Source organism: Genypterus blacodes, unplaced genomic scaffold (genome assembly GCF_046128005.1).
Source record: "Genypterus blacodes isolate CSIRO-AG114 ecotype Tasmania unplaced genomic scaffold, CSIRO-AGI_Gbla_v1 ptg000058l_1, whole genome shotgun sequence".
Lineage (NCBI taxonomy): Eukaryota > Metazoa > Chordata > Actinopteri > Ophidiiformes > Ophidiidae > Genypterus > Genypterus blacodes.
The window spans coordinates 3,770,331-3,792,239 of record NW_027466870.1 but is presented as its reverse complement, the minus strand read 5'-3'; the positions used below and the strand labels follow the sequence as shown (position 1 = coordinate 3,792,239).

Below are 21,909 nucleotides of genomic sequence, written 5' to 3'. Positions count from 1 at the left end.
AAATGTTATCCAGCAACACAGATGAGGGCCGGTTGTCAAGCAAAGCCTCCTGGACCTGCAGTGAGGCGTTTACACAAGTAATACGCTACACACACAGTTTAGAAACGTCTGATTGCTGCCAAAATGTGTAGCAAAGTTTGAGCAGGACTACAGCAGGGTTGTGACATTTAGATGTATGAGGAAACGTTATGACATTTGCTGAGACAAGCATTCAGACTCAGCGAAAGTTAGTATGAAGTGAATTTCACATCATGTCATACACAGTGGATTCCAACCTTTGTTGTCCTCCTTTCACATAAAAGGTGCAGAGGTTTATGGTTGGTCACAGTCACGAGATGTATATGATGTATGCAAAGCGTGTGGAACAGCTGCCTGCATCCACACACACACAAGCGCTTTGAAATGAAGAAGCCTTTCAGATTTACAACATTTGTCTGATCCAAACATAAATCAGAGATGTCTGTATATTGTTGTGTTTGTTTAGAGGTGTCAGTGACTACACTCATAGAAGAAAGAAACATTCATTTGAAAAGTATTCTTATTTAATAGGATTTTATAACAGTTTCAAAAAAAACAAGTAATCCACCAAGGGCCCATCAGTGGTTCGTCAGCCCACTCTGCAGGCCCGGTCCAAATTTCCGATGTTCTCCACCGCGTTCTAGACTCAGGGGCCCGTCCTCTTCTTTTCCTACCTCCTCGGTGCGATGTGTGTGCTCTGGAAGGGTTTAGCGAGGAGGGCTGCGGAACAGTCCAGCGATTCCGTGCTGGAAGGCTGCCTGCACACATCCATACACGCACACCTGGAAGAGATCCCCTGGAAATTAGATGCATTTCTACAACACTCATAGCATCTCTACATGGGGCTGAATGAGAACAAAGGTCAAAGGTCCTTACCACAACGGTCAACGCGAGCAGGAGAAAAAGTGTGATCTGCACGGTGAATGGTGAGTCTGCGAGGAGGACCTTGACAAACTCACAGATCCCAATGCCAAGTTCTTCCATTGGCGCTGTGAAGATGGTTATGAAGGTGACCATAAAGACCTAAACATCAAGGCAAAAGAAGAGCATTCAGTTAAGTGAACTGCCTAACATTCTTACTTGATATTTATGGAACGTTAATTGTAGAGTGCTAAGGATGGGGGAGTGATTTAGGTAAAGGGAGGAGAGGAGAATGACGCGAGGGAAGAGACGGCATGTATGTGTTGGAGCACGGTTAATCGAGAGTTAATAAAGGACAAAAGAAGGAGAAGTAGTCCCCTGCCTTGCTTGACATTGACCCAAAGAAGAAGTCCTTCGAAGATACAAATAATATCGTGTCGTTACAAAATTTTATGAATATTGGAGCTATAATTCATGTTTGTTTCATTGCACAGTGATGGAGCCAGGAATGGCACCAAACCCAACCTTGAACATTCAATCTTCAAGGTTATATGAGTTATATGAAGCCGAAAAGTGGATCCTTACTTTATCTGGCCGCACCAGCATGAACGGGGAGGGATTGGTGTCGCGCATACGATGGTAAAGCTCACAGGGGTCAGCCCTAAAAGTCAATGTGCGTCTGAGCCAGTCTGCAGGAAGAACAAGCAGAGGAGAGCTTGCAGATATATTTTACACTATTACAGACTGTTTTATAAATGAGATGCGTCCCACATGGAGTCTGCATCAGCGTCTGTACGTGTCACAGTGTTTACAAGTTTACAAGTCTTACCCTTCAGGTGATCAATCCAGTCCATTTTCTCAATTCCAATGCATATCGCTCTGTAGCTGTCCATCTTCACCATGTTGTACTGGTATTCAGCAAAAGCATTCTGGCACAACGACATCAGTGTTACACACAGGTATGAGTGTAGCACATCTCATCACCAGCGCTCAAAGAGAAGAAGAGCCTTTACCAGGTACAGATAGAGCCAGTTCCAGAAGAAGCTGATGAAGATGATGATGGGGTAGAATATCTGGATAAACCAGGAGACTGTGGACCAGAGCTCAGTGGAGCTGAAGGCTACCAGGGTAAGAATATACAGACCCGTCTGAAACAGAAATACATTGCTGTTTGACATCATCCTGTAAGTTCTGTATGTACCCTATGACTTCATTGCAACTCCAGCCCACTTTTATTTTACCTCAGGGTCTATGTATAAAGTTCAACAACAATAGTAGGGATATCACAACCTGCCTCCCTTCTCTCTATCTCTCTCTCCTCTTTCCCCTCTTTTTATATAAAAAATGATCTTCAAAATTCCCTTCACCTGTATGCACAATGTCATGTACACTATCTGCTTCAATAAAAACAAATTGCAAAAAAACATGAAACAGAAATAGAGACAACAGTGTGTACTATCACTGATTTGTTACACCTGTGTAACAAATCAAACAGGTTTCTTCTCATGCCCTTACATACACTTCAGATTTACGAGGGAGCAAACCTGGATGATTGTGTCGAGCTTCACACCAAGCAAGTCCTCAAAGCGCCACTTCCCAGCCTTGTTGCCGTGAGGTTCCAGCTCCACCAGGAAGTGAATGACGGCGTTGTCCAGCTCCCCTGTTCTGTAGCTGTCCCCCCCCTTGAGAAACGCTTCAATCTCTGCCACAGCTTGTCTGGTGTGTCTCAATTTAGCTTCATACACGTCATCTGAGGAGTCACTAGGCTGCAGAGAAACAGGACATGCTGAAGGCAGCTGGTGGAGCATTAGACCAGCGTTCAGCCGCTGGACAGAAATGTGACTCAGTGGGGTTGATAATGATGGTGCCAGTCTCCTGTATGTGAACTTTCATAGGGGGACGATATGTCACACATTTGTGTATATCAGCTCATTTTGATGGTTTTCTGCAATAGGTCAAAAGTGGCTATTGCAACTTAAAATCATCAACAATAAATAAAGAGAGGAGAACCTACCAGACCGAATTTCTGGTGTTCCTTCAGCAGCCTGCTGAGGAGTTGTTTGAACACTGTGTTGCATGAAGGCTGCTGTTCAATAACCGTGATCTTCTTCATCTGCTGTTCAATCTTAATGAAGGAAGAGAAAGTTTAGTCTGTAAAAGTGAAAAGTCTCGTTCGTACAATCTACTATGTTTATAGTGGGGTGCTGTCCACGATTTCTGTTGAACGCGATCGACGTATTGGGCACCCCTGTTTTAGAGAGGGAGAGAGCAGAAGTGACATCACCTCCGCTGAGGGGTTCCTCGTGGTTTTGGTGCTCGGGTCGTAGTTCGGCATGCCGTACGGGTCGATCGAGTCATCGCCCCGCTGCTCGGAGACCAACAGTGACAGACTGAATAACAGGACTACGGGGTACATGCCGACAGAGCGAGTGTGTGTTCGTCCAAAACAAACAGGCTAGCCTCAGCTAGCTACACGGCGCCCCTCGCCCCGGTTGTAAACAAACAAAGTGGGATGAAGGCGCGACCAGCAGACTTCAGTTCAGCCAAACAAACGCAGCGAAACAAATACGAGCTGCAGCTAATGTGCGGCGCTAGTGATGTGCCCTTTCCAGATGCGGGCCGTGTATTTCACACCTAGGCCTTCGGCGATGTCCTACACACAGTCCTACCCAAATTATTCCACCTTTTAATACCATCATTATGACGCCATGGCTCTGGTTTACATTTTGACAGAAACACAGTATAACCGAGCATTGCATCACCTTAACATAGTCAAGTACAAGTTATATCAATATTTCCGAAGCATTTATAATCAATAAATCCGCATTTACAATTAGGGGTTTTACACTACCAACTTTAAGATCGCTTGGATACTGTCAAAACCTAAAAATAAAAGGCGCTTTTAAAGGGATTAATCAACAAAGTTTTATGAAGTTTCCAAAAGTATGTGAGCTTTAGCAAGTGTGTTCACTAAACAGCGCATTGTCGCACCCAAAGCAGTTTCATTTAAAAAACGTGACGATAAAGACACAAACTATTCACTGAAAATAAAATAAAAACAAAAAATTTGCGTTTGTTCATGAGGTTATATTTGCGACAGTGGTGAAAGTGTATCCCTAGCCCTGAATGTCCACTTCGATAAAGGTTAAACCAAAACAATTCAACAAGTCTCCTTGAGTACTCACTCTCTCGATGTCTAGCTTTTCTTGACAAGTTCGTCTTGAAAATTGCGTTGTCATCATATCTGTGACCAAATTGATCTCTTCTTCTTCACCCATTGTGGGTTGGAAAAAAACAGCTTGTAGAAATCTACACAAATTAGCTGTTCAAGTTCAGTTTGCTAGCTCTGCATATCTCTGCCTCTCAATAGTGCGTATCCAATCAAAAGACGTGCACCAACTCGAAATCTGATTGGTTAACGTCAGAGTTCTCATTTCGTTCACTTAAGATACAGGGGACCGCACTGTTGATCCTGAAGGCCTGAGGGCAGATTTCTTGGACCCTGGCAACACATTGTGGCCGAAATATGATTGGATAAAAGACATAACATAAAGGCCTCGAATTTCGTTCTGAGGCTGGAAGCATCGCAACCAAGACGAAAGCTATGAAATGAAGGGAATAGACTATGGGGAATAATTCAATACATTTTTGTGGAAAAAATATGAAATTTATATTCTGATGATGTTTAGGCCAGCAGAAAAGGCCTGTCCTATTCCGAGAAAGACGTCGCGCCATTACCGAGAAGGTCCGCCTTCTTCTTCTGTGATGTTTCTGCCGCTGGAGCTTCCGCAACAGCGCCCCATCTGACCAGGTGACGCTGCACCTACTGTGATGGATTATGAGATTGGCCAAATAAAGGAAATATGGAGATTCATCCGTCTAGTGTCCTTCAAATAATCCCTCTGAAATCACCAAGTTGAGAATTACTCGACATCGTCATTGTTACAAAAATATCCATTCTGTTGGAGGCAGCGAGCGCGTTCCTCTCCTGAACAGAAATCCCCAGAATTTCAATGTTATCAAGCGACACAGAGAATGGGCCGGTCGTCAAGCAAAGCCTCCTGGACCTGCAGTGAGGCGTTAACACAAGAAATACGTTACACACACACAGTTTAGAAACGTCTGATTGCTGCCAAAATGTGTAGCAAAGTTTGAGCAGGACTACAGCAGCGTTGTGACATTTAGATGTATGAGGATACGTTATGACATTTGGTGAGACAAGCATTCACTCATCGAAAGTTAGTATGAAGTGAATTTCACATCATGATGTCATACACAGTGGATTCCAACCTCTTTGTTGTCATCCTTTCACATAAAAGGTGCAGAGGTTTATGGTTGGTCACAGTCATTAGATGTATATAATGTATGCAAAGCGTGTGGAACAGCTGCCTGCATCCACACACACACAAGCGCTTTGAAATGAAGAAGCCTTTCAGATTTACAACATTTGTCTGATCCAAACATAAATCAGAGATGTCTGTATATTGTTGTGTTTGTTTAGAGGTGTCAGTGACTACACTCATAGAAGAAAGAAACATTCATTTGAAAAGTATTCTTATTTAATAGGATTTTATAACAGTTTCACAACAGTTTAAAAAAAAACAAGTAATCCACCAGGGGCCCATCAGTGGTCCGTCAGCCCACTCTGCATCTGTGGCGTCCTCGCCGTAGGCCCGGTCCAAATTTCCGATGTTCTCCACCGCGTTCTAGACTCAGGGGCCCGTCCTCTTCTTTTCCTACCTCCTCCGTGCGATGTGTGTGCTCTGGAAGGGTTGCAGAGGAGGGCTGCGGAACAGTCCAGCGATGCCGTGCTGGAAGGCTGCCTGCACACATCCATACACGCACACCTGGAAGAGATCCCCTGGAAATTAGATGCATTTCTACAACACTCATAGCATCTCTACATGGGGCTGAACGGTTAATCGAGAGTTAATAAAGGACAAAAGAAGGAGAAGTAGTCCCCTGCCTTGCTTGACACTGACCCAAAGAAGAAGTCCTTCGAAGATACAAATAATATCTGTCGTTACAGTATTTTAATATTGGAGCTATAATTCATTTTTGTTTCATTGCACAGTGATGGAGCCACGAATGGCACCAAACCCAACCTTGAACATTCAATCTTCAAGGTTATATGAGTTATATGAAGCAGAAAAGTGGACCCTTACTTTATCTGGCTGCACCAGCATGCACGAGAAGGGATTGGTGTCGCGCATACGATGGTAAAGCTCTGAACCAGTCTGCAGGAAGAACAAGCAGAGGAGAGCTTGCAGATATATTTTACACTATTACAGACTGTTTTATAAATGAGATGCGTCCCACATGGAGTCTGCATCAGCGTCTGTACGTGTCACAGTGTGTTTACAAGTCTTACCCATGAGGTGATCAATCCAGTCCATTTTCTCAATTCCAATGCATTTCGCTTTGTAGCTGTCCATCTTCACCATGTTGTACTGGTATTCAGCAAAAGCATTCTGGCACAACGACATCAGTGTTACACACAGGTATGAGTGTAGCACATCTCATCACCAGCGCTCAAAGAGAAGAAGAGCCTTTACCAGGTACAGATAGAGCCAGTTCCAGAAGAAGCTGATGAAGATGATGATGGGGTAGAATATCTGGATAAACCAGGAGACTGTGGACCAGAGCTCAGTGGAGCTGAAGGCTACCAGGGTAAGAATATACAGACCCGTCTGAAACAGAAATACATTGCTGTTTGACATCATCCTGTAAGTTCTGTATGTACCCTATGACTTCATTGCAACTCCAGCCCACTTTTATTTTACCTCAGGGTCTATGTATAAAGTTCAACAACAATAGTAGGGATATCACAACCTGCCTCCCTTCTCTCTATCTCTCTCTCTCCTCTTTCCCCTCTTTCTATATAAAAAATGATCTCCAAAATTCCCTTCACATGTATGCACAATGTCATGCACAATATCTGCTTCAATAAAAACAAATTGCAAAAAAAAAATGAAACAGAAATAGAAACAACAGTGTGTACTATCACTGATTTGTTACACCTGTGTAACAAATCAAACAGGTTTCTTCTCATGCCTTTGCATACACTTCAGATTTACGAGGGAGCAAACCTGGATGATTGTGTCGAGCTTCACACCAAACGAGTCCTCAAAGCGCCACTTCTCAGTTTTGTAGTCCTGAGGTTCCAGCTCCACCAGGAGGTGACTGATGGCGTTGTCCAGCGCCCCTGTTCTGTAGCTGTCCCCCCCCTTGAGAAACGCTTCAATCTCTGCCACAGCTCGTCTGGTGTGTCTAACTTTTGCGTCATACACGTCATCTGAGGAGTCACTAGGCTGCAGAGAAACAGGACATGTTGAAGGCAGCTGGTGGAGCATTAGACCAGCGTCCAGCCGCTGGACAGAAATGTGACTCAGTGGGGTTGATAATGATGGTGCTAGTCTCCTGTATGTAAACTAACCAGCTCTTACACATTTCATAGGCAGACGAAATGTCACAGATTTGTGTCTATCAGCTTTTTTGGAGGGTTTTCTGCAATTGCAACTTCATGAAGTTGCATAGCATCAACAATAAATAAAGACCATAATACTGATGTAGAAACAGAGAGGAGAACCTACCAGACCGAATTTCTGGTGTTCCTTCAGCAGCCTGCTGAGGAGTAGTTTGAACACTGGGTTGCATGAAAGCTGCTGTTCAATATCCGTGATCTTCTTCATCTGCTGTTTAATCTCAAAGGAGGAAGATAGAGTTTAGTCCATGAAGTGGAAAAGTCTCAACACTCAGAGGACACTTTATATGATCCCCGCTATTGTATGCTAATGGTTTGGACATAACATCTATTAAACCTTTAAAATTGATCCAATATAACTGCATCACAAACTACATCTTCAATCAAAACCACTACGACAACGTCAACTATACCTCACAACACATTATCCCTGTGAGTCGGTGCTCACCTGCTCCTGTAGCGCCGCCACGAGCTTCCCCTCGGTCGGCCCTGGGGGAGACACCGTCGGCTGTGAAGCACGCAGAGGAGCCGTTAAGATGCTGAACTCAAACTCCCAAACTGAATATAACTGCTTATTCATTATCACCACACACGAAATTGGTTCCAGATATCGTCGTAGATAGTTTAGACTAGAGAGTGTGAGAGCAGAAGTGACCTCACCTCCATTGAGGGGTTCACCGTGGTGTCGGTTCTCGGGTCGTCGTCTTTCGTGTTGTTCATTTTGTTCGAGTCTACGTTCCGCTGCCCGGAGACCAACAGTGACAGACTGAATAACAAGACTACAGTGTACATGCCGACAGAGCGAGTGTGTGTTGGTCCTAACTTCAGCTAGTAACACTGCGCGCGTTGCTCCGGTTGTACTATGCAGGAACGAAGTGAGGTGAGCTATTCGGGGGTGAAGGCGCGAAAAGCAGATTTCCAATCAGCCAAAGTACGAGTGAAGGGAAGTTCGGCTCTTTTCGGAGAGCTCTTTCGGCTTCCAAATTTATTATCATCTGTAGCCTTATATTTTAGCCTAAGTTGGCAAATATGAATGGTTTGTGTGTTGATAAACCCCTTTGCTTTCAGCGTTTGTGTGAGAAGCCGTATAATGACCTAATTTTGTGCATTTGTTCTGTTACAAAAGCAGGCATTCTTACTTTTGTTTAATATTTTAATCAAACTTTTATTTTGATTTAACACAAAAACAAATGAACAACAACAACTGTGCTTCTGTGGAAAAACTCAACAATAGCCTTTACCTTGTCCAAGATCGTTTTCACCACCTTCAGGGTAAAAAGCTTCAGGCATCTCTAATCATCAGGTTTAATGTATGCGCCAGACATGGGTGGTGCATGGGGTTTGCAGCATTATCACTCACACAGCACACCACTTTGTCCTGTTCTTGCCACTCATTCGCCACTCCTAATAGCTCCTCTGCAAAGTTTTCTGCAATGTGTCTGTCGGTGAACTCAAAACAGTCCAGCAGGCAAGATGTCAGCTTGTAATTTTCAATAAAGTGGCAAGTGACAGACATGAAAGAGCAGGTGGTCAGACACACCAGGGTTAGTAGACGTTGAGCCAGCTTGCCCTCTATCCTCCAACTGCACAGTGGGATGGACAGTTCTGATGTGTCTGTGCAGGTTTGCGGTGTAACCTGCTCTTACTGTTATTTTCATTTTACAGCGATGGCACTCTACTCTGCCATTTCCCATATATTTAAACTACAGCCACATGCTGCTTCGTTTACGTTTGTCACTCATATTTACGTGTTTTTCCGACCCACTCGCACTCTCCTCCTCACCGCTGTCTGCTGTGGGGTGGCGGCAACAGCAGCGTCTCCTCCAGCTGCTGGCTCCTCCTGATTCTCCTGCTGGTCATCTGAATCGGTTTCACCTTGCGAGTCGCTGCCGATAGAAGAGAGACTCTCCACGTCCTCTGCCTCAGGACGTCCGTCAGGCGGCTCTGCATCTGTGGCGTCCTCGCCGTAGGCCCGGTCCACATTCCCGATGTTCTCCACCACGTTCTAGACTCTGTGGGCCCTCCTACTCCTCCTCCGACGAACCTGCCGCCTGTCTGCTCTGCCAGCCCTTGCGTGATCTTGAGGCGGCTCCTCCACTGCATTGTGTTCATGGTTCCTGATCCTCCGGAGAGGGCGAGGTTGGTCCACTTGCGGAGGAGGAGGGGGGTCCCTGCAGTGGCAGCGGAACGGTGCAGTGATGCCGTGCTGGAAGGCTGCCTGCACACCTCCATACACGCACACCTGGAAGAGATCCCCTTGAAATTAGATGCATTTCTACAACACACATACCATCTCTACATGGGGCTGAATGAGAACAAAGGTCAAAGGTCCTTACCACAAAGGCGAACGCGAAGATGAGAAGAACTGGGATCTGCAGGGTGATTGGTAAGTCTTTGAGGAGGGCTCGCAGAAACTCACTGATCCCCTGGCCAAAATGCTTCAGTGGCTCCGTGATGAAGGTCGTGATGGTGACCGCTATGGCCTAAACATCAAGGCAAGAGAAGAGCATTCAGTTCAGTGAACTGCTTAACTGAAGAAAGTGGCATAAATTGAAGGGTAGTAACATAGGGTATTTTAATATTGGAGCTATAATTTATTTGTTTGTTTCATTGCAGTGATGGAGCCACGAATGGCACCAAAGCTAAACTTGAACATTCAATCTTCATTCAGTTTTATGAAGCAGAAAAGTGGATCCTTACTTTGGTTGGAGGCACCAGCAGAATGGGATTGACGAAGAGCGCACGATAGTAACTCTTACAGGGGTCATCCTGAAGAGTCCATGTGCGTCTGTACCATTCTGCAGGAAGAACAACCAGAGGAGAGCTTGCAGATATATTTTACAGTATTAGAGCGATGCTTCCCACATGGAGTCTGCATCAGCGCCTGTATGTGTGACGTTGCGTTTAGGCTTCTTACCCATCAAGCCATCCATCCAGTCAATGTTCCTTATTCCAGAGCATTTGTCTTTCAAGCTGTCCATCTTCACCATGTTGTTTAGGTGTTCAGCAAAAGCAATCTGGCACAACAACATCAGTGTTACACACACGTATGAGTGTAGCAGATCTCATCACCAGCGCTTAAAGAGAAGAGCAGCATCACCTTGTACAGATAGAGCCAGTTCCAAAAGACGCTGATGATGAAGCAGAAAGCGAAGAATCTCCTAAACTGGACAAACCAGGAGACTGTGGACCAGAGCTGAGTGGAGATGATGACTACCAGGATCAGGACAAACAGACTCGCCTGAAACAGAAGTAGAGACAACAGTGTGTACTATCACTGATGCAGTTACATCTGTTTAAAAAATCAAACAGGTTTCTTTTCATGCCTTTGCATACACTTCCGATTTACGAGGGAGCAAACCTTGATGATTGTGTCGAGCTCCACACCAAACGAGTCCTCAAAGCGCCACTTCCAGGCCTCGTAGTTGTGTGGTTTGAGCTCCACCAGGAGGTGACTGATGGCGTTGTCCAGCGCCCCTGTTCTGTAGCTGTCCCCACCCTTGAGAAACGCTTGAATCTCTGCCACATCTCGTCTGGAAAGTCTCACTTTAGCGTCATACACGTCATCTGAGGAGTCACTAGGCTTCAGAGAAACAGGACATGTTGAAGGCAGCTGGTGTAGCATTAGACCAGCGTTCAGCCGCTGGACAGAAATGTGACTCAGTGGGGTTGATAATGATGGTGCCAGTCTCCTGAATGTAAACTAACAAGCTCTTCCACATTTCATAGGCAGACGCTATGTGTCTATCTATGGAGGACTAAAAGCGCCAAAATTAAATAAATAAATACGCCATTAAATAATTAATTAAAAGTGTCATTAATTAATTAAATGTGTCAATAATGAATTAAATGTGTCATTAAATGTGAAATAATTGATTAAATAAAACAAGTCATACAATTTAAAAAAAAACATTTCATTATTTCAGTGCACATTTAATTATTTCATAGTTCGGTGTTACAGCTAACCATGAATAAATTTTATCTGTCAAATTTACCCGTCAAGGTTAGAGGGCGGGTTTGGTTGACGGATAAAATGAATTCATGGTTCGCTGTAACACCGAACTATGAAATAATTAAATGTTTTTTTTAAATTGTATGACTTGTTTTATTTAATCAATTATTTCACATTTAATGACACATTTAATTAATTATTTACACATTTAATTAATTAATGACACTTTTAATTAATTATTTAATGGCGTATTTATTTATTTAATTTTGGCACTTTTAGTCCTCCATATCGATCAGCTTTTTTGGAGGGTTTTCTGCTATTGCAACTTCATGAAGTTGCATAGCATCAACAATAAATAAAGACCATAATACTGATGTAGAAACAGAGAGGAAAACCTACCAGACCGAGTTTCTCTAGTTCCTTCAGCAGCCTGCTGAGGAGTCGTTTGAACACTGGGTTGCATGAAAGCTGCTGTTGCATAACCGTGATCTTCTTCATCTGCTGTTCAATCTTAAAGGAGGAAGAGAGAGTTTAGTCCATGAAGGGGAAAAGTCTCAACACTCAGAGGACACTTTATATGATCCCCGCCATTGTATGCTAATGGGTTGGACACAACATAACATTACATTACATTACATTACGATCATTTAGCAGACGCTTTTATCCAAAGCGACTTACAATAAGTGTGTTCAACAAAGGTAGATAAAAGAACTTCAGGTCACAAGAAATCGTAAGCGCATTTCCTTCCTAAACCAACAGCTAAGAGCATAACTAGAGCTAGAGTAGAAGTGCAATAAGTTAGGTACTATGATGAATGAGAAAAAGGACAAATTAGAAATGAAAGAAAAAAGGACAAATTAGAAATGAAAGATTAGAAAACAAGAGCATCAGAAGTGCTAGGACATCTATTAAACCTTTCAAGTTTATCTCATATAACAGCATCACAAACTACATCTTGAATCAGAGCCACCCGGACAACGTCAACTAAATCTCACAACACATTATCCCTGTGAGTCGGTGCTCACCTGCTTCTGTAGCGCAGCCGCCTGAGTGTCACAGGCCGGCTGGAGCTGCTCGGGCTCCCGGCTGTGCTCTCCCCTCTTGGTCGGCCCTTGGGGAGACACCGCCGGCTGTGAAGCACGCAGAGGAGCCGTTAAGGTGCTGAACTCAGACTCCCAGACAGAATATAAGAGATTTCTAGATAAGAGGTTCTAGATATTGTCGTAGACAGTTCAGAGAGTGTGAGAGCAGAAGTGACCTTACCTCCGCTGAGGGGTTCCTCATGGTTTTGGTGCTCGGGTCGTAGTTCAGCATGTCGTATGGGTCGAGCCAGTCATCGCCCCGCTGCCCGGAGACCACCAGTGACAGACTGAACAACAGGACTACAGGGTACATGCCGACAGAGCGTGTATGTGTGTTCGTCCTGGCTACACGGCGCGCCCTGACCCCGGTTGTATGCAGGAACAAAGTGAGCTATACGTGGGTTAACCGACCAGCAGACTTTCGTTCAGACTAACTACCAAAGCAAAACAAACGAGCTGCACCTTATTTGGCGCCGTCTTATAATAACAATACGTCGCTCCAGTACCGAGAAGTTCCGCGTTCTTCTTCTATCTCACTGCATCTATACTGTGATGGATTATGAGACAACTTCCTATCAATGTTTTTAACTGCTTGACGCTGTCGTTGAAATTATTTTCTTTGTATTGTTGCCTGATTAATGTGTAACTCTTTGCAGTACTCAGTGGTGTTGAGCTTGGATGCATTAAAACTGAAATGCCACGTGTTTATTGTCAAAGATGTGTATTTAATATTTACATTAACAGGAACATTTCTCAAAAACACATACATTACTTTCCAGCCATCTTTACATGATGCATATTTTACTGTGAAGGAAAACATTCAAGGAGATAAGGCCATTGATAATCATCTTCAGAAAGACGTACACACAAAACCATTACCACACCCCAAGGAGACATTTGAAGGAATCTAAGTCAAGGGTGCTTAAAGGAGGCCGGTGCTGTATATCAATGACCAAAGCTTATTTTGATGACTCGTCATGATACAGGGGGCCGATCTGTGGATCCCATCTCACTGAATCCACTAAACACCGGCCTGCATTGACAGCAGGCCTACTGGTCGGATGGAAAGGCAGGACTGTGAGAATGACGCTCGTTCACACCTATTTCCTATTTCCTTCCTTTGCCACCTTTCATTGGCCTTCCCTTTCCTTTGCCCCCTTTGTTGCCACCTTTTCCTTTGCCCCCCTTGCCCCCCTTGCCGCGCTGCTCCTTCCTCTGCATTCCACGCATGTCCTTCTTCATGCGACTGTCTACCACTTTGAAGACTCCTTTGACGCCTGCGGGGCGGCGCACCTTCTTGCCGGCGCCTTTTTTCGTCACCACGTACGTCACGTCTCTCTTTTCCTTGCCCAAGCCTGCTTTCTTGTAGATGCTGACAGAACAGGAGAAGAGACATAAGAGCAGTCGTTGGTTTTGATGCGAGATCAGGACAAATGCCACTTTTTGTTGAGCGTGCAACCGGAGTAACGGGCCGTCATACCTCTTGAGCTGAGCCATCTTTTCCCTCTCAGAGATGTCCACCGTGTTGACCACCGCTTCAGCCTTCTTCTTAGCCTGCTCCGTCTTCTTCAACAACTGAAGTCAGAGAAACAAAATCAGCATCTAAAAAAAAAACCCTTAAACCCCTCTGGTCCACATGTGTGCTTCCCTACGACGACAGGTCATCATCTGAGTCAGTGTAGTTCTCTCACCCTCCTCTTCTTCCTGGCCTTGGCCTCGGCAACTCTTTTGATGGGCCGGGCGTTGATCTCCTTCCACCTCTCTTTGAACTCCTCCACCATCTCCTTGGTAACCGGCACAGGCTTCTTGCGGTGTTTCTTTTCGTCGTCCAGGAACCACTCGGGCACCTCCCAAGGCTGATCAGAGCACGCATACCTGCCGGGACGACGGAACCAGTTTGATGCACAGAGACAGAAGACGCCGTACACACACACGTACACATGCAGCACTACGCAGAAGGTTCACCTGTGGAAGGAGCCGTCCATCAGGTCTCTGGCTCTCTTCTTGGATGTAGCGATCTGACAGCCCAGAGCCAGACCTTCTGCATCCAGGATCCTGGATCGCTTACCTGAGAAGCAAAGATAGGAACACAATATTTCATTATTACAGTTTTAAATACTGCAAATGCTAAGATTTGAAGCCCGGATACTCAAGTCACAGTTTGTGGTGATATACTGTAAAATAATGCTGATGCTCTGGAATGTGAGTTTTGCCCCAAAGGTTTTCCCCCAGCAAAGCTTATAAGTGTCCATCTTTACACGTGCACCCCTCAGCATAAGAGCTCTGAACGACATCACCACTTAACAACCATGGCTACACATATTCCCTGGACTCACTGGTGCTTTCTACAGGAACGACCTGGAAGTCTTCATCATCGGCCTGTGCAGACAAACCACCGGCCCCCTTGGCCGCCTTCATCCTCACAATGTCCCTGGACACAAACAAACATCCAGATATGTCAGTGACAGTTCATCAGTCCCTGCAAATTCTAATCAGAACTTCTCACAGGATCAATGTGAGTCCATCTGTATTAATATCTCTAAGAAAACAAAGAACAAAACAAAAGCAGTTAGTGTGATTTTACTTCTCATCATCGCTGCTGTCGTCTGAGTCGCTGTCGCTCTCCTCAGCTTTCTGTGAAGGTCCAGCTTGTTCCTCCGCTGGCTTAGCAGGCTCGTCCTCCTGTTTCTCTTCCTCCTGAGCAGGCTCCTCCTCCTCAGCCTTCCTCTTTTTGCCTTTTCCTAAGGACACCAAATCAATGCCGTCAGTTCCCGCTTTGCTTCAACTACTTCTTGCGACCCATTTGAAAGCTTGAAGATCTTTACCGGCCGCCCGTTTGGTCTGGAGCATCTCCGTCTGCCTGAGCTCGCTCTCTGCATCTCCTTCCAGGTCGATCTCAGAGAAGATGCCCTGCAGAGTGGAGAGGAGCGAAGATGAGCACACAACACCTTATTCATCAGCACTCATTTAGTTTATTGTGTTTTTAATTTAAGTATTCACCAAGCTGCTGTTTGTACATGTTGTTTTATGTTGTTTTATATGTTGTCTGCTGTTGTCTTTTTCTATATGTTATACGTTGCACCCAGAACCACAGCAAATTCCTCTTAAGTGCAAACTTAATTGGCAAATAAAGTGATTCTGATTCTGAACACCCACCAAACACCGCCTCGTGTGTGTGTGTGTGTGTATTTATCTTCCGCCTGTCTGTCTGTACCAACCTTGCTGAACCACAGGTTTGTCTCCCGCTCTTTCCTCTCATCCTTTGGCTCCAGTTGCACCAACAAGCCACCCTCCTCCTCCTCTTCATCCTCTTCTTCCTCGTTGAACGTCACTCTGAAAAAGATGAGAATGGATGCGGATTAAAATATGAATCAGAGGAGGAAACTATGTGGTGTCAAACGACATCTCAGCTTCTCACTTCTTCTTCTTTGGTGCTGCTGCCTTCTCCAACTCTTTCTCCCGACGCTGCACCTCCTCCATGTCCTCCTCATCTAAATCTGAGGCCAGGGACATTTTGTCTTCCTCGTCCTCTTCCTCTTCGTCAGACAAGTGGACGTCCTCTTCTCCGGCCACCATGGCATCCGCTCCTCGCATGTCGCCCTTGGATATGTTGGCCAGCACCTGATGGCAGAAAGAGGAAGATGAGAAGAGCTTCATCCTGAACGAGCCGGATCAAAGAGGAAGTAAACGGTTGCGGACTTCACCTTTGGTTTGTTGACGGTACTGAGTGAAAACAGAGATGAGTCATTGGTGTCTGCGATGGAGACGCCTGGCAGGTCCATCTTGAGCTCCACCCGCTCCCTCTGCTTCCTCCTCTCCTTCAGCAGCTTCCTCTTCTTCCTGGTGAGTGGACAGAAGGGTTGCTGGTTCGATCACTCATTGCAAAACTGCGTAATATTGTTAGAAATCTTCTCTGAGCAAGTCGCATCACAGCTTCATTCGTTGTACCGTTTGAGATCAGCCACCTCCTCTGATTTCAGCTCTGCCAGCTTCTTCTCCATCTCTGCCTCCTCTTCTTCATCCATGCCTTCCTCCTCCTCCTCTTTTTTCTTCGTGTCGGGCTCGTCGTCTGAATTACTCTCAGCTTCATCAGAACTCAAGCTGAAGGCAAAGAAAAAAGGGCGAGTGTTAGAGCTGTCAGAGCAGGCGTGTTATTTCCTCTGGAAGTTCTCAGCGGCCTCAGGAGTTTACCGGATCTGCTGATCGAGCGGTTTGGCTTCCTGCTTCAGCTTCTTGTTCAGGAATCTCCTCAATTTGGACCTCCAGCTCAGCAGCAGACTGAAGATGAGATGATGGGTAAAGACAAACACATGAATATCTCAATGATGACCAGTTTCATTTGCAGTCGTTTGACTCCCATCACACTGGCATTTTGAAATTGGTAGCTGGGAATGTGAAAGGTTACCGGAGTTCTTTGCGGCCCAGGACCTTGATGTCACGGCAACACTCCTTAATCTCGCCGTTTGTGGCTACGTGAAACTCCAGTTGTGGGTCGTCAAATGTAATCTGAAGGAAGAGCAGAAGAGAAGGAGAGGGTGAGCAAAGACACAACAGGAAGTCGTGGTCTTCTCCTCCACCGGATCAATCCAGATCGGAAGGCTGTACTTTGAAGCGAGCGTGACTTCAAGTGATAGAGAGATCTCACCTCGTTGGCTTTGGACAGGAAGTCCACGGGGTTCTCAGCTTTGAGGAAGGACGTCACTGTGAAAGTGTGGTAGAGTGTCAGATCCCCGTCTGCGTATCCCTCCGCCTGGAATAAAAGAGCACCTCTGGGTCAGCAACAGAATCAGGTTTGGAGTCAAACATGGGGGGGTGGGGAAGACACTGGAACTAACAAGTGACTCTACAGCATCAAACTCTACTTGCCTTGGGCTTCTTGACAGGTATCAGCTCCTTCACGGTCTTGGCCTGAACATCTACCTCTTTGAACGCGTGTTTGGGGTCAAAGAACTTGCTGTCGATTTTGTCTGGTGCGATGAAACCTGACAAGGGCGAGGAGGAGGGGACATAGACTCAGCTGGGGAAGTGAAGCCGGCTGAAACAAAAGTCTCCCGTTCCCAGACTCATTGCTGGGATCATTGTGTCATTACGCTCTGCGTCCACTCACCCTGGCAGACGACGAAGATCTCAGCCGACTCGTTCCTGGAGGCCTGCGGTTTGGTGGCCTGCACCTTCTTGAAGAACTGCTGGAAGATCCAGAGCAGCGGCTGGTAGTCTTTGGAGCGGAAAACCTTGGTGACAAATGTTCCGCCTTTGTTCAGGAAGTCGCAGGCCAGCTTCAGGGCCATGAGGGTGAGGTGAGCTGCGGGTGGAGAGAGAGAGAGAAGCAGTAGAAGATAAGTATGGCTCAAGGCTTCAGAAGTCTTCTCAAAGTTCTTGTCTGATGTCTCGGAGCGGTCACCCACCCTGAGAGAAAGCATCGTGCTCCCAGTTGGCTCCCACATTCGGGGCTCCGTCGTTTAGCACCACGTCGACCTTCCATGTCTGCAGCTCCTTCCTAAGAGCCTGCAGATGGATTAACAGCATCAGCTCAACTACTCACTCTGACACACACACACACACACACACACACACACAGGGTGACCTTCCATCAGAGAGCAGCAGCTTCATCACCTGTTTGCATTTCTCAGTGGTGATGTCTTCTTGCAGCGTCACCACATTGGGGATCGACTTGATGGGCACCAAGTCAACACCTGAGACAGGGCGCAGTTTGTTTGATTATATGGCAGATGTAAAGGTTTGTTTTCTCCCATAAAGTGATCAATGAAAACTGATGCAAAGCCTGCCTGGTTGATCATCTGGTCCCTGTACCGAGATCATCACACTCACCAATAATGAGACTTGAGATGGGCATGAACTTGGACGCCACTTGCAACCTGGAAAGAAATTTGGAATCAGTTTGCCAGTTTGTAAACTGCCTGGATTATGACACTGTGTGTGTTAAGCGACTAAAAATTACAAAATAAAAACTGCAGGAGAAATTCAGTGCTTTTATGGTTTAAACTAAAATATAACATATGACATATGACGTGATAGTAGTCTCGGCTGAGTGTGTTTGAGTGACAGGCTGCACGCCGGGCTGCCTCACCATCCTCCCGGCGCGGCGCACAGATCCACCACGGCTCTGGCTTTCTGTAGAAACTGAAATTTGCGGTTCAGTTGGATGAGTTTGAAGGAGGAACGAGAGCGGTAACCTGAGAGACACAAGTTAGAGGCAAAAAATGATTAAAAACATGGACGCAAGCGTGTGGAGCTAATGCTAACATCCACGTCCACATGCAGTCTAAAGCTAAACTACTCTCTTTCTCTCTCTGGCGGTACAAACCTGTTTCTTTGGCCAAGTGGTAGAATTTATCCTTCCTGGATTTTCCAACTTTGAGCTTCTTTCCCATTTTGTCGCTGTGTCTTCACGTCGTAATTGGAAATCTTACTAGTTTGTCACGACTCCCGAGTTTCGTCCATGAAAACAAAACACGTGTGGCCCTTACCCTGACGCAGATATTCGACGTCACGGAAATTCTTCTTCTATTGTTCAGAGCGAACCGGTGTTCATCGGCCGGTGCCGCCACCTGCTGTCCTTACTAGGTATTGTAACATGTTTTGACCATTTATCACATATTTCCGTATTTTTAACAGTTTGATCAGATGAGTACAAATGCTAATAGAAGTAATTCAAGAAACATATTATTATTATTATTATCATCATCATCACGAGTTTTTTATGTACAGCTTTATTAAAAACTCAAACACTTCCTATTTGGGAAGTTCTTCAACTGAATACATCTTCTATGGAATAAAATCAAACCATAACAAAACTTCTGTCCTCTGTCCTGCTCCTGGATGAGGACTTGTTCTCCATTCACCCTGGGCATCCGGTCGCTTACTGATCCCAATAAAACAATCAAGTGATCTCTCATGAAGCAATGTCCGTCTATGCTTTTGAATGGAGTTGTGGGTGTGATATGCATTGGTATGAGCTAGGTCCTGCAGGGCTTCTGTGACCCTACTGGGAAGCTCTTTTTGCTTTCCTTCATTTCCTTCCTTACTTTAGTCTCTAGTTGCAGTAATTTCTCATACAAAGCCTCCGATGTGTCCAGATCAATATCCATCTGCCAAAGGAAACAAGTAGATTAGTAACAAAACAACTCCTAAAATGAGCTATTCTACAATTTCTAATGTAAGATTTGATGTAGGGTCTTCTTCTCTGTACCTTATGTGGCCGTGTGTAGTTGTTGCCCAGCCCAGATGTTAAGCTGTGATACTTGGCTTGAGGGTCCAGTGATTCGGGTTTTTGCTGAAACAGCCAGAACTACAGGGACAAACAGCATTTATGAACAGATCAGTACAGTTAAGGGAAGGACAAATATCAAATGTGCTTTAGTTGTGTTCATTTTACTCACCAAGGCTTCCGCTCCATTATACGGTGTCAAGGTGAAAGTATTGGTGAACATCCTTATCTGTATACATGCAGACAAATGATTCATTCAGCACACACACAGGCTTCGGAGCAACAAACAAATGTGGTAACTGTATAAACATGTGAACAAGTAAACTTACAAGCCAAAAGAGAGGCATATGAAGAGTCCATAGGAATGCTGGGAATGAGGGCAGGATACCGTAGGTCAGGTTAGTCATCACAAAACCTGGACAAATCACAGACGAGTACAAACCCTACAAGACACAATGATCACCGCCTTGCAGTCAGTAAGCTTATAAGTGTTAAAGACATGTATTCAAATGAGGGGTGTGTGTTTTCTGAGTTAGACTCGGCTCATTGTTGTGTTCATTATGTGTTGAGGTGTGTCATGATGTAATGTCCTGACCTGATGGTTAAAGTGTGAGTTGAGTGCCAGGCTGAGCAGATCAGAGGCATATTTGGAGGAGCTGTAAGGTTGGGTGCCTGCACAGTGCTGCACGTCTGCCAGGTTAAAGGCTGATCGGTGAGCGTTGCTGGAGGAGGTCCAGATCACCTGGGAGGACCGGTCCGTGTGGCACAGAAGCGGCTCCAGCTCCCTGACCTGCAAATGCCACACCACAGTCTATAACTATACAATGAAACATCCATCTCAATAATACGTCGAAGAAGAAGACGTTTCCTGTCGTAAGTATCAAGAAATGTAGAAGTTAAATAAATGGATCATCAGCCTTAACACAAGTCATTGACAGTATGCAGAGTTAATTTTTAATGAGCATTGTTTCTATGTGACGGGCAGATCCAATATCTAACCTGGTGTATTCTGTTTATTGTGTGTGTGGGGACAAAATAGAGAATTAATCATCTGTGACTCACTAGCAGAAAGTGGCCAAAGAGGTTGGTGGCGAATACTTCCTGAAGGCCATCAGGGCTCACGCCATCTTTCTGCGTTAGAATCCCCTCGCCATTGGCAAACATGGTGACGACATTACTGCATTAAAGAGATTAAAGAGATGTGACGTCTTAAGACAGGCGGTGTGAGGAACAGGTGGCTGAAATAATGCAGGTGTATAATTGATGAGATAGTCAGGTCAGCTCATGTTGAACAGCCCCTTTTCATTTACTTAACAAGCCCTCAGAAGAGACAATTCCTATGTGACAGAGAAGACAAAAACAAAGATATACAGTAGAGGCAACTGAGTAAACTACTTACCTGGAGAAGAGGCCTTTGAAAAAGGCTTTCACATCAAACTGAGGGTTTGGCATGATGCCTGCATTCAGGTAGAGGTAATCCAGCCTGTTGTACCTGAGGGTGGGAACAAAAGTTGCTGATAATTAATTTTTTCATGTAATCCAGCCTTAGTTATGGAGGGACTGGGGATGAATTGGTTACTTCTATGTGCTGTCAACCTCTTCGCACCTGAGTTTGACCTCATGTGCTGCTTCGATGACTGAGCTGATGCAACTGGTGTCCATTTGCAGCAAATCCACCTGGGCTTGGGGGTGAGAGGTGAGCAGGGCAGAGCGGGCGGCCTGAGCCCGTCGCAGGTTCCTGCAGGCCAGACACAGCTGAAGAGCTGAGTCTTCTGTGAGGAGACGTTCACACAGCGCCAACCCAATGCCACTGCAGGGACACACAACCTGAATGAGTCTCATAGGGATACTTTCAGATTGCTAAAATGACCAAAATGATCTTGATTGACAATTTACACAAAAGGAGGAGAAAAAAAAGACAGAAAATCTGTTTAGGAAATGAGCAAATGCAGATTGATGCAGACAGATCCAGGGAATTGTTTGCTTCTATGACTTCCTGTTTACATAGTAACAAGCCAAAATGCATAAGTGGTTACTAAAGCTGAAATCAGACACGACCAAAACAGAATGAAAGCTTCAAACTAGAACAAAGATGAGGTATTACCTGTTTGCTCCTGTTATTATAACCACTTTATTCATCTTTCTTCTGCGCTCTGTCACCAGGCTGCATACAGAAAACAAGCAAACCTACAGAAAGAAACGTTCCTCTCAAAAGAAGCTCCTCCTTCCTGGTATCATATTTCTGGCCCCGCCTCTACATTCTGATTGGATACTACAGCAGGAG

The 21,909-nt window shown here is 45.2% G+C and overlaps 5 protein-coding genes across 6 annotated transcripts; all 5 read right to left on the bottom strand.

Annotated features, from left to right (window-relative positions):
* Positions 1 to 725: 725 nt before the first annotated feature.
* Positions 726 to 6,784, bottom strand: LOC143002768 (chloride channel CLIC-like protein 1). The gene is made up of 5 exons (XM_076153113.1): positions 6,435 to 6,784; positions 6,251 to 6,350; positions 1,465 to 1,568; positions 895 to 1,041; positions 726 to 776 (listed from the first exon to the last, which is right to left on the bottom strand). Exons 1-5 carry the CDS (start codon positions 6,600 to 6,602, stop codon positions 726 to 728), a joined length of 570 nt encoding a protein of 189 aa, XP_076009228.1. The 5' UTR covers positions 6,603 to 6,784.
* Positions 1,629 to 4,188, bottom strand: LOC143002752 (chloride channel CLIC-like protein 1). Its single transcript, XM_076153094.1, has 5 exons — positions 4,065 to 4,188; positions 2,894 to 3,004; positions 2,424 to 2,645; positions 1,893 to 2,027; positions 1,629 to 1,808 (listed from the first exon to the last, which is right to left on the bottom strand). Exons 1-5 carry the CDS (start codon positions 4,155 to 4,157, stop codon positions 1,629 to 1,631), a joined length of 741 nt encoding a protein of 246 aa, XP_076009209.1. The 5' UTR covers positions 4,158 to 4,188.
* Positions 6,785 to 7,099: 315 nt separating the features above from the next.
* LOC143002684 (chloride channel CLIC-like protein 1) lies at positions 7,100 to 12,873 on the bottom strand. Of its 2 annotated transcripts, XM_076152966.1 has the most exons (10): positions 12,579 to 12,873; positions 12,341 to 12,445; positions 11,715 to 11,825; positions 10,725 to 10,946; positions 10,464 to 10,604; positions 10,281 to 10,380; positions 10,064 to 10,161; positions 9,700 to 9,846; positions 7,473 to 9,605; positions 7,100 to 7,190 (listed from the first exon to the last, which is right to left on the bottom strand). In XM_076152966.1, the coding sequence occupies exons 1-9, from the start codon at positions 12,708 to 12,710 to the stop codon at positions 9,369 to 9,371; spliced, it is 1,293 nt and encodes a 430-aa protein (XP_076009081.1). In that variant the 5' UTR covers positions 12,711 to 12,873; the 3' UTR covers positions 7,100 to 7,190; positions 7,473 to 9,368. The 2 variants fall into 2 exon arrangements, with proteins under 2 accessions (XP_076009081.1, XP_076009082.1); XM_076152967.1 differs by lacking the exon at positions 12,341 to 12,445.
* Positions 12,874 to 13,099: 226 nt separating this feature from the next.
* Positions 13,100 to 18,899, bottom strand: ftsj3 (FtsJ RNA 2'-O-methyltransferase 3). The gene is made up of 21 exons (XM_076153234.1): positions 18,723 to 18,899; positions 18,486 to 18,591; positions 18,227 to 18,273; positions 18,011 to 18,090; positions 17,803 to 17,902; positions 17,505 to 17,699; positions 17,264 to 17,379; positions 17,043 to 17,147; positions 16,803 to 16,903; positions 16,589 to 16,675; positions 16,346 to 16,498; positions 16,102 to 16,237; positions 15,816 to 16,018; positions 15,616 to 15,730; positions 15,223 to 15,307; positions 14,982 to 15,138; positions 14,734 to 14,828; positions 14,363 to 14,465; positions 14,089 to 14,272; positions 13,878 to 13,972; positions 13,100 to 13,769 (listed from the first exon to the last, which is right to left on the bottom strand). Exons 1-21 carry the CDS (start codon positions 18,787 to 18,789, stop codon positions 13,505 to 13,507), a joined length of 2,595 nt encoding a protein of 864 aa, XP_076009349.1. The 5' UTR covers positions 18,790 to 18,899; the 3' UTR covers positions 13,100 to 13,504.
* Positions 18,788 to 21,907, bottom strand: LOC143002864 (3-keto-steroid reductase/17-beta-hydroxysteroid dehydrogenase 7-like). Its single transcript, XM_076153240.1, has 9 exons — positions 21,730 to 21,907; positions 21,232 to 21,435; positions 21,025 to 21,117; positions 20,688 to 20,802; positions 20,221 to 20,415; positions 19,955 to 20,068; positions 19,798 to 19,854; positions 19,608 to 19,706; positions 18,788 to 19,506 (listed from the first exon to the last, which is right to left on the bottom strand). Exons 1-9 carry the CDS (start codon positions 21,762 to 21,764, stop codon positions 19,375 to 19,377), a joined length of 1,044 nt encoding a protein of 347 aa, XP_076009355.1. The 5' UTR covers positions 21,765 to 21,907; the 3' UTR covers positions 18,788 to 19,374.
* Positions 21,908 to 21,909: the final 2 nt, after the last annotated feature.

Excerpts from the sequence above, each read along its gene's own strand:
- LOC143002752 (XM_076153094.1), bottom strand. The coding sequence starts at position 4,157 with ATGGGTGAAGAAGAAGAGATCAATTTGGTCACAGATATGATGACAACG. Across the intron at positions 2,646-2,893 it reads AACACCAGAAATTCGGTCTG|CCTAGTGACTCCTCAGATGA; the intron begins GTAGGTTCTCCT and ends GTTTCTCTGCAG. Across the intron at positions 1,809-1,892 it reads ACTGGCTCTATCTGTACCTG|AATGCTTTTGCTGAATACCA; the intron begins GTAAAGGCTCTT and ends TCGTTGTGCCAG.
- LOC143002768 (XM_076153113.1), bottom strand. The coding sequence starts at position 6,602 with ATGATGTCAAACAGCAATGTATTTCTGTTTCAGACGGGTCTGTATATT. Across the intron at positions 1,569-6,250 it reads CTGGATTGATCACCTCATGG|ACTGGCTCAGACGCACATTG; the intron begins GTAAGACTTGTA and ends TTCTTCCTGCAG. Across the intron at positions 777-894 it reads TGCTCGCGTTGACCGTTGTG|GCAGCCTTCCAGCACGGAAT; the intron begins GTAAGGACCTTT and ends GGATGTGTGCAG.
- LOC143002684 (XM_076152966.1), bottom strand. The coding sequence starts at position 12,710 with ATGTACCCTGTAGTCCTGTTGTTCAGTCTGTCACTGGTGGTCTCCGGG. Across the intron at positions 10,947-11,714 it reads AACTAGAGAAACTCGGTCTG|CCTAGTGACTCCTCAGATGA; the intron begins GTAGGTTTTCCT and ends GTTTCTCTGAAG. Across the intron at positions 10,605-10,724 it reads AGCTCGACACAATCATCAAG|GCGAGTCTGTTTGTCCTGAT; the intron begins GTTTGCTCCCTC and ends CTTCTGTTTCAG.
- ftsj3 (XM_076153234.1), bottom strand. The coding sequence starts at position 18,789 with ATGGGAAAGAAGCTCAAAGTTGGAAAATCCAGGAAGGATAAATTCTAC. Across the intron at positions 18,592-18,722 it reads CCACTTGGCCAAAGAAACAG|GTTACCGCTCTCGTTCCTCC; the intron begins GTTTGTACCGCC and ends TGTGTCTCTCAG. Across the intron at positions 18,274-18,485 it reads TGCGCCGCGCCGGGAGGATG|GTTGCAAGTGGCGTCCAAGT; the intron begins GTGAGGCAGCCC and ends ATTTCTTTCCAG.
- LOC143002864 (XM_076153240.1), bottom strand. The coding sequence starts at position 21,764 with ATGAATAAAGTGGTTATAATAACAGGAGCAAACAG. Across the intron at positions 20,416-20,687 it reads TCTTTGGCCACTTTCTGCTA|GTCAGGGAGCTGGAGCCGCT; the intron begins GTGAGTCACAGA and ends TGGCATTTGCAG. Across the intron at positions 19,507-19,607 it reads ACTACACACGGCCACATAAG|ATGGATATTGATCTGGACAC; the intron begins GTACAGAGAAGA and ends TTCCTTTGGCAG.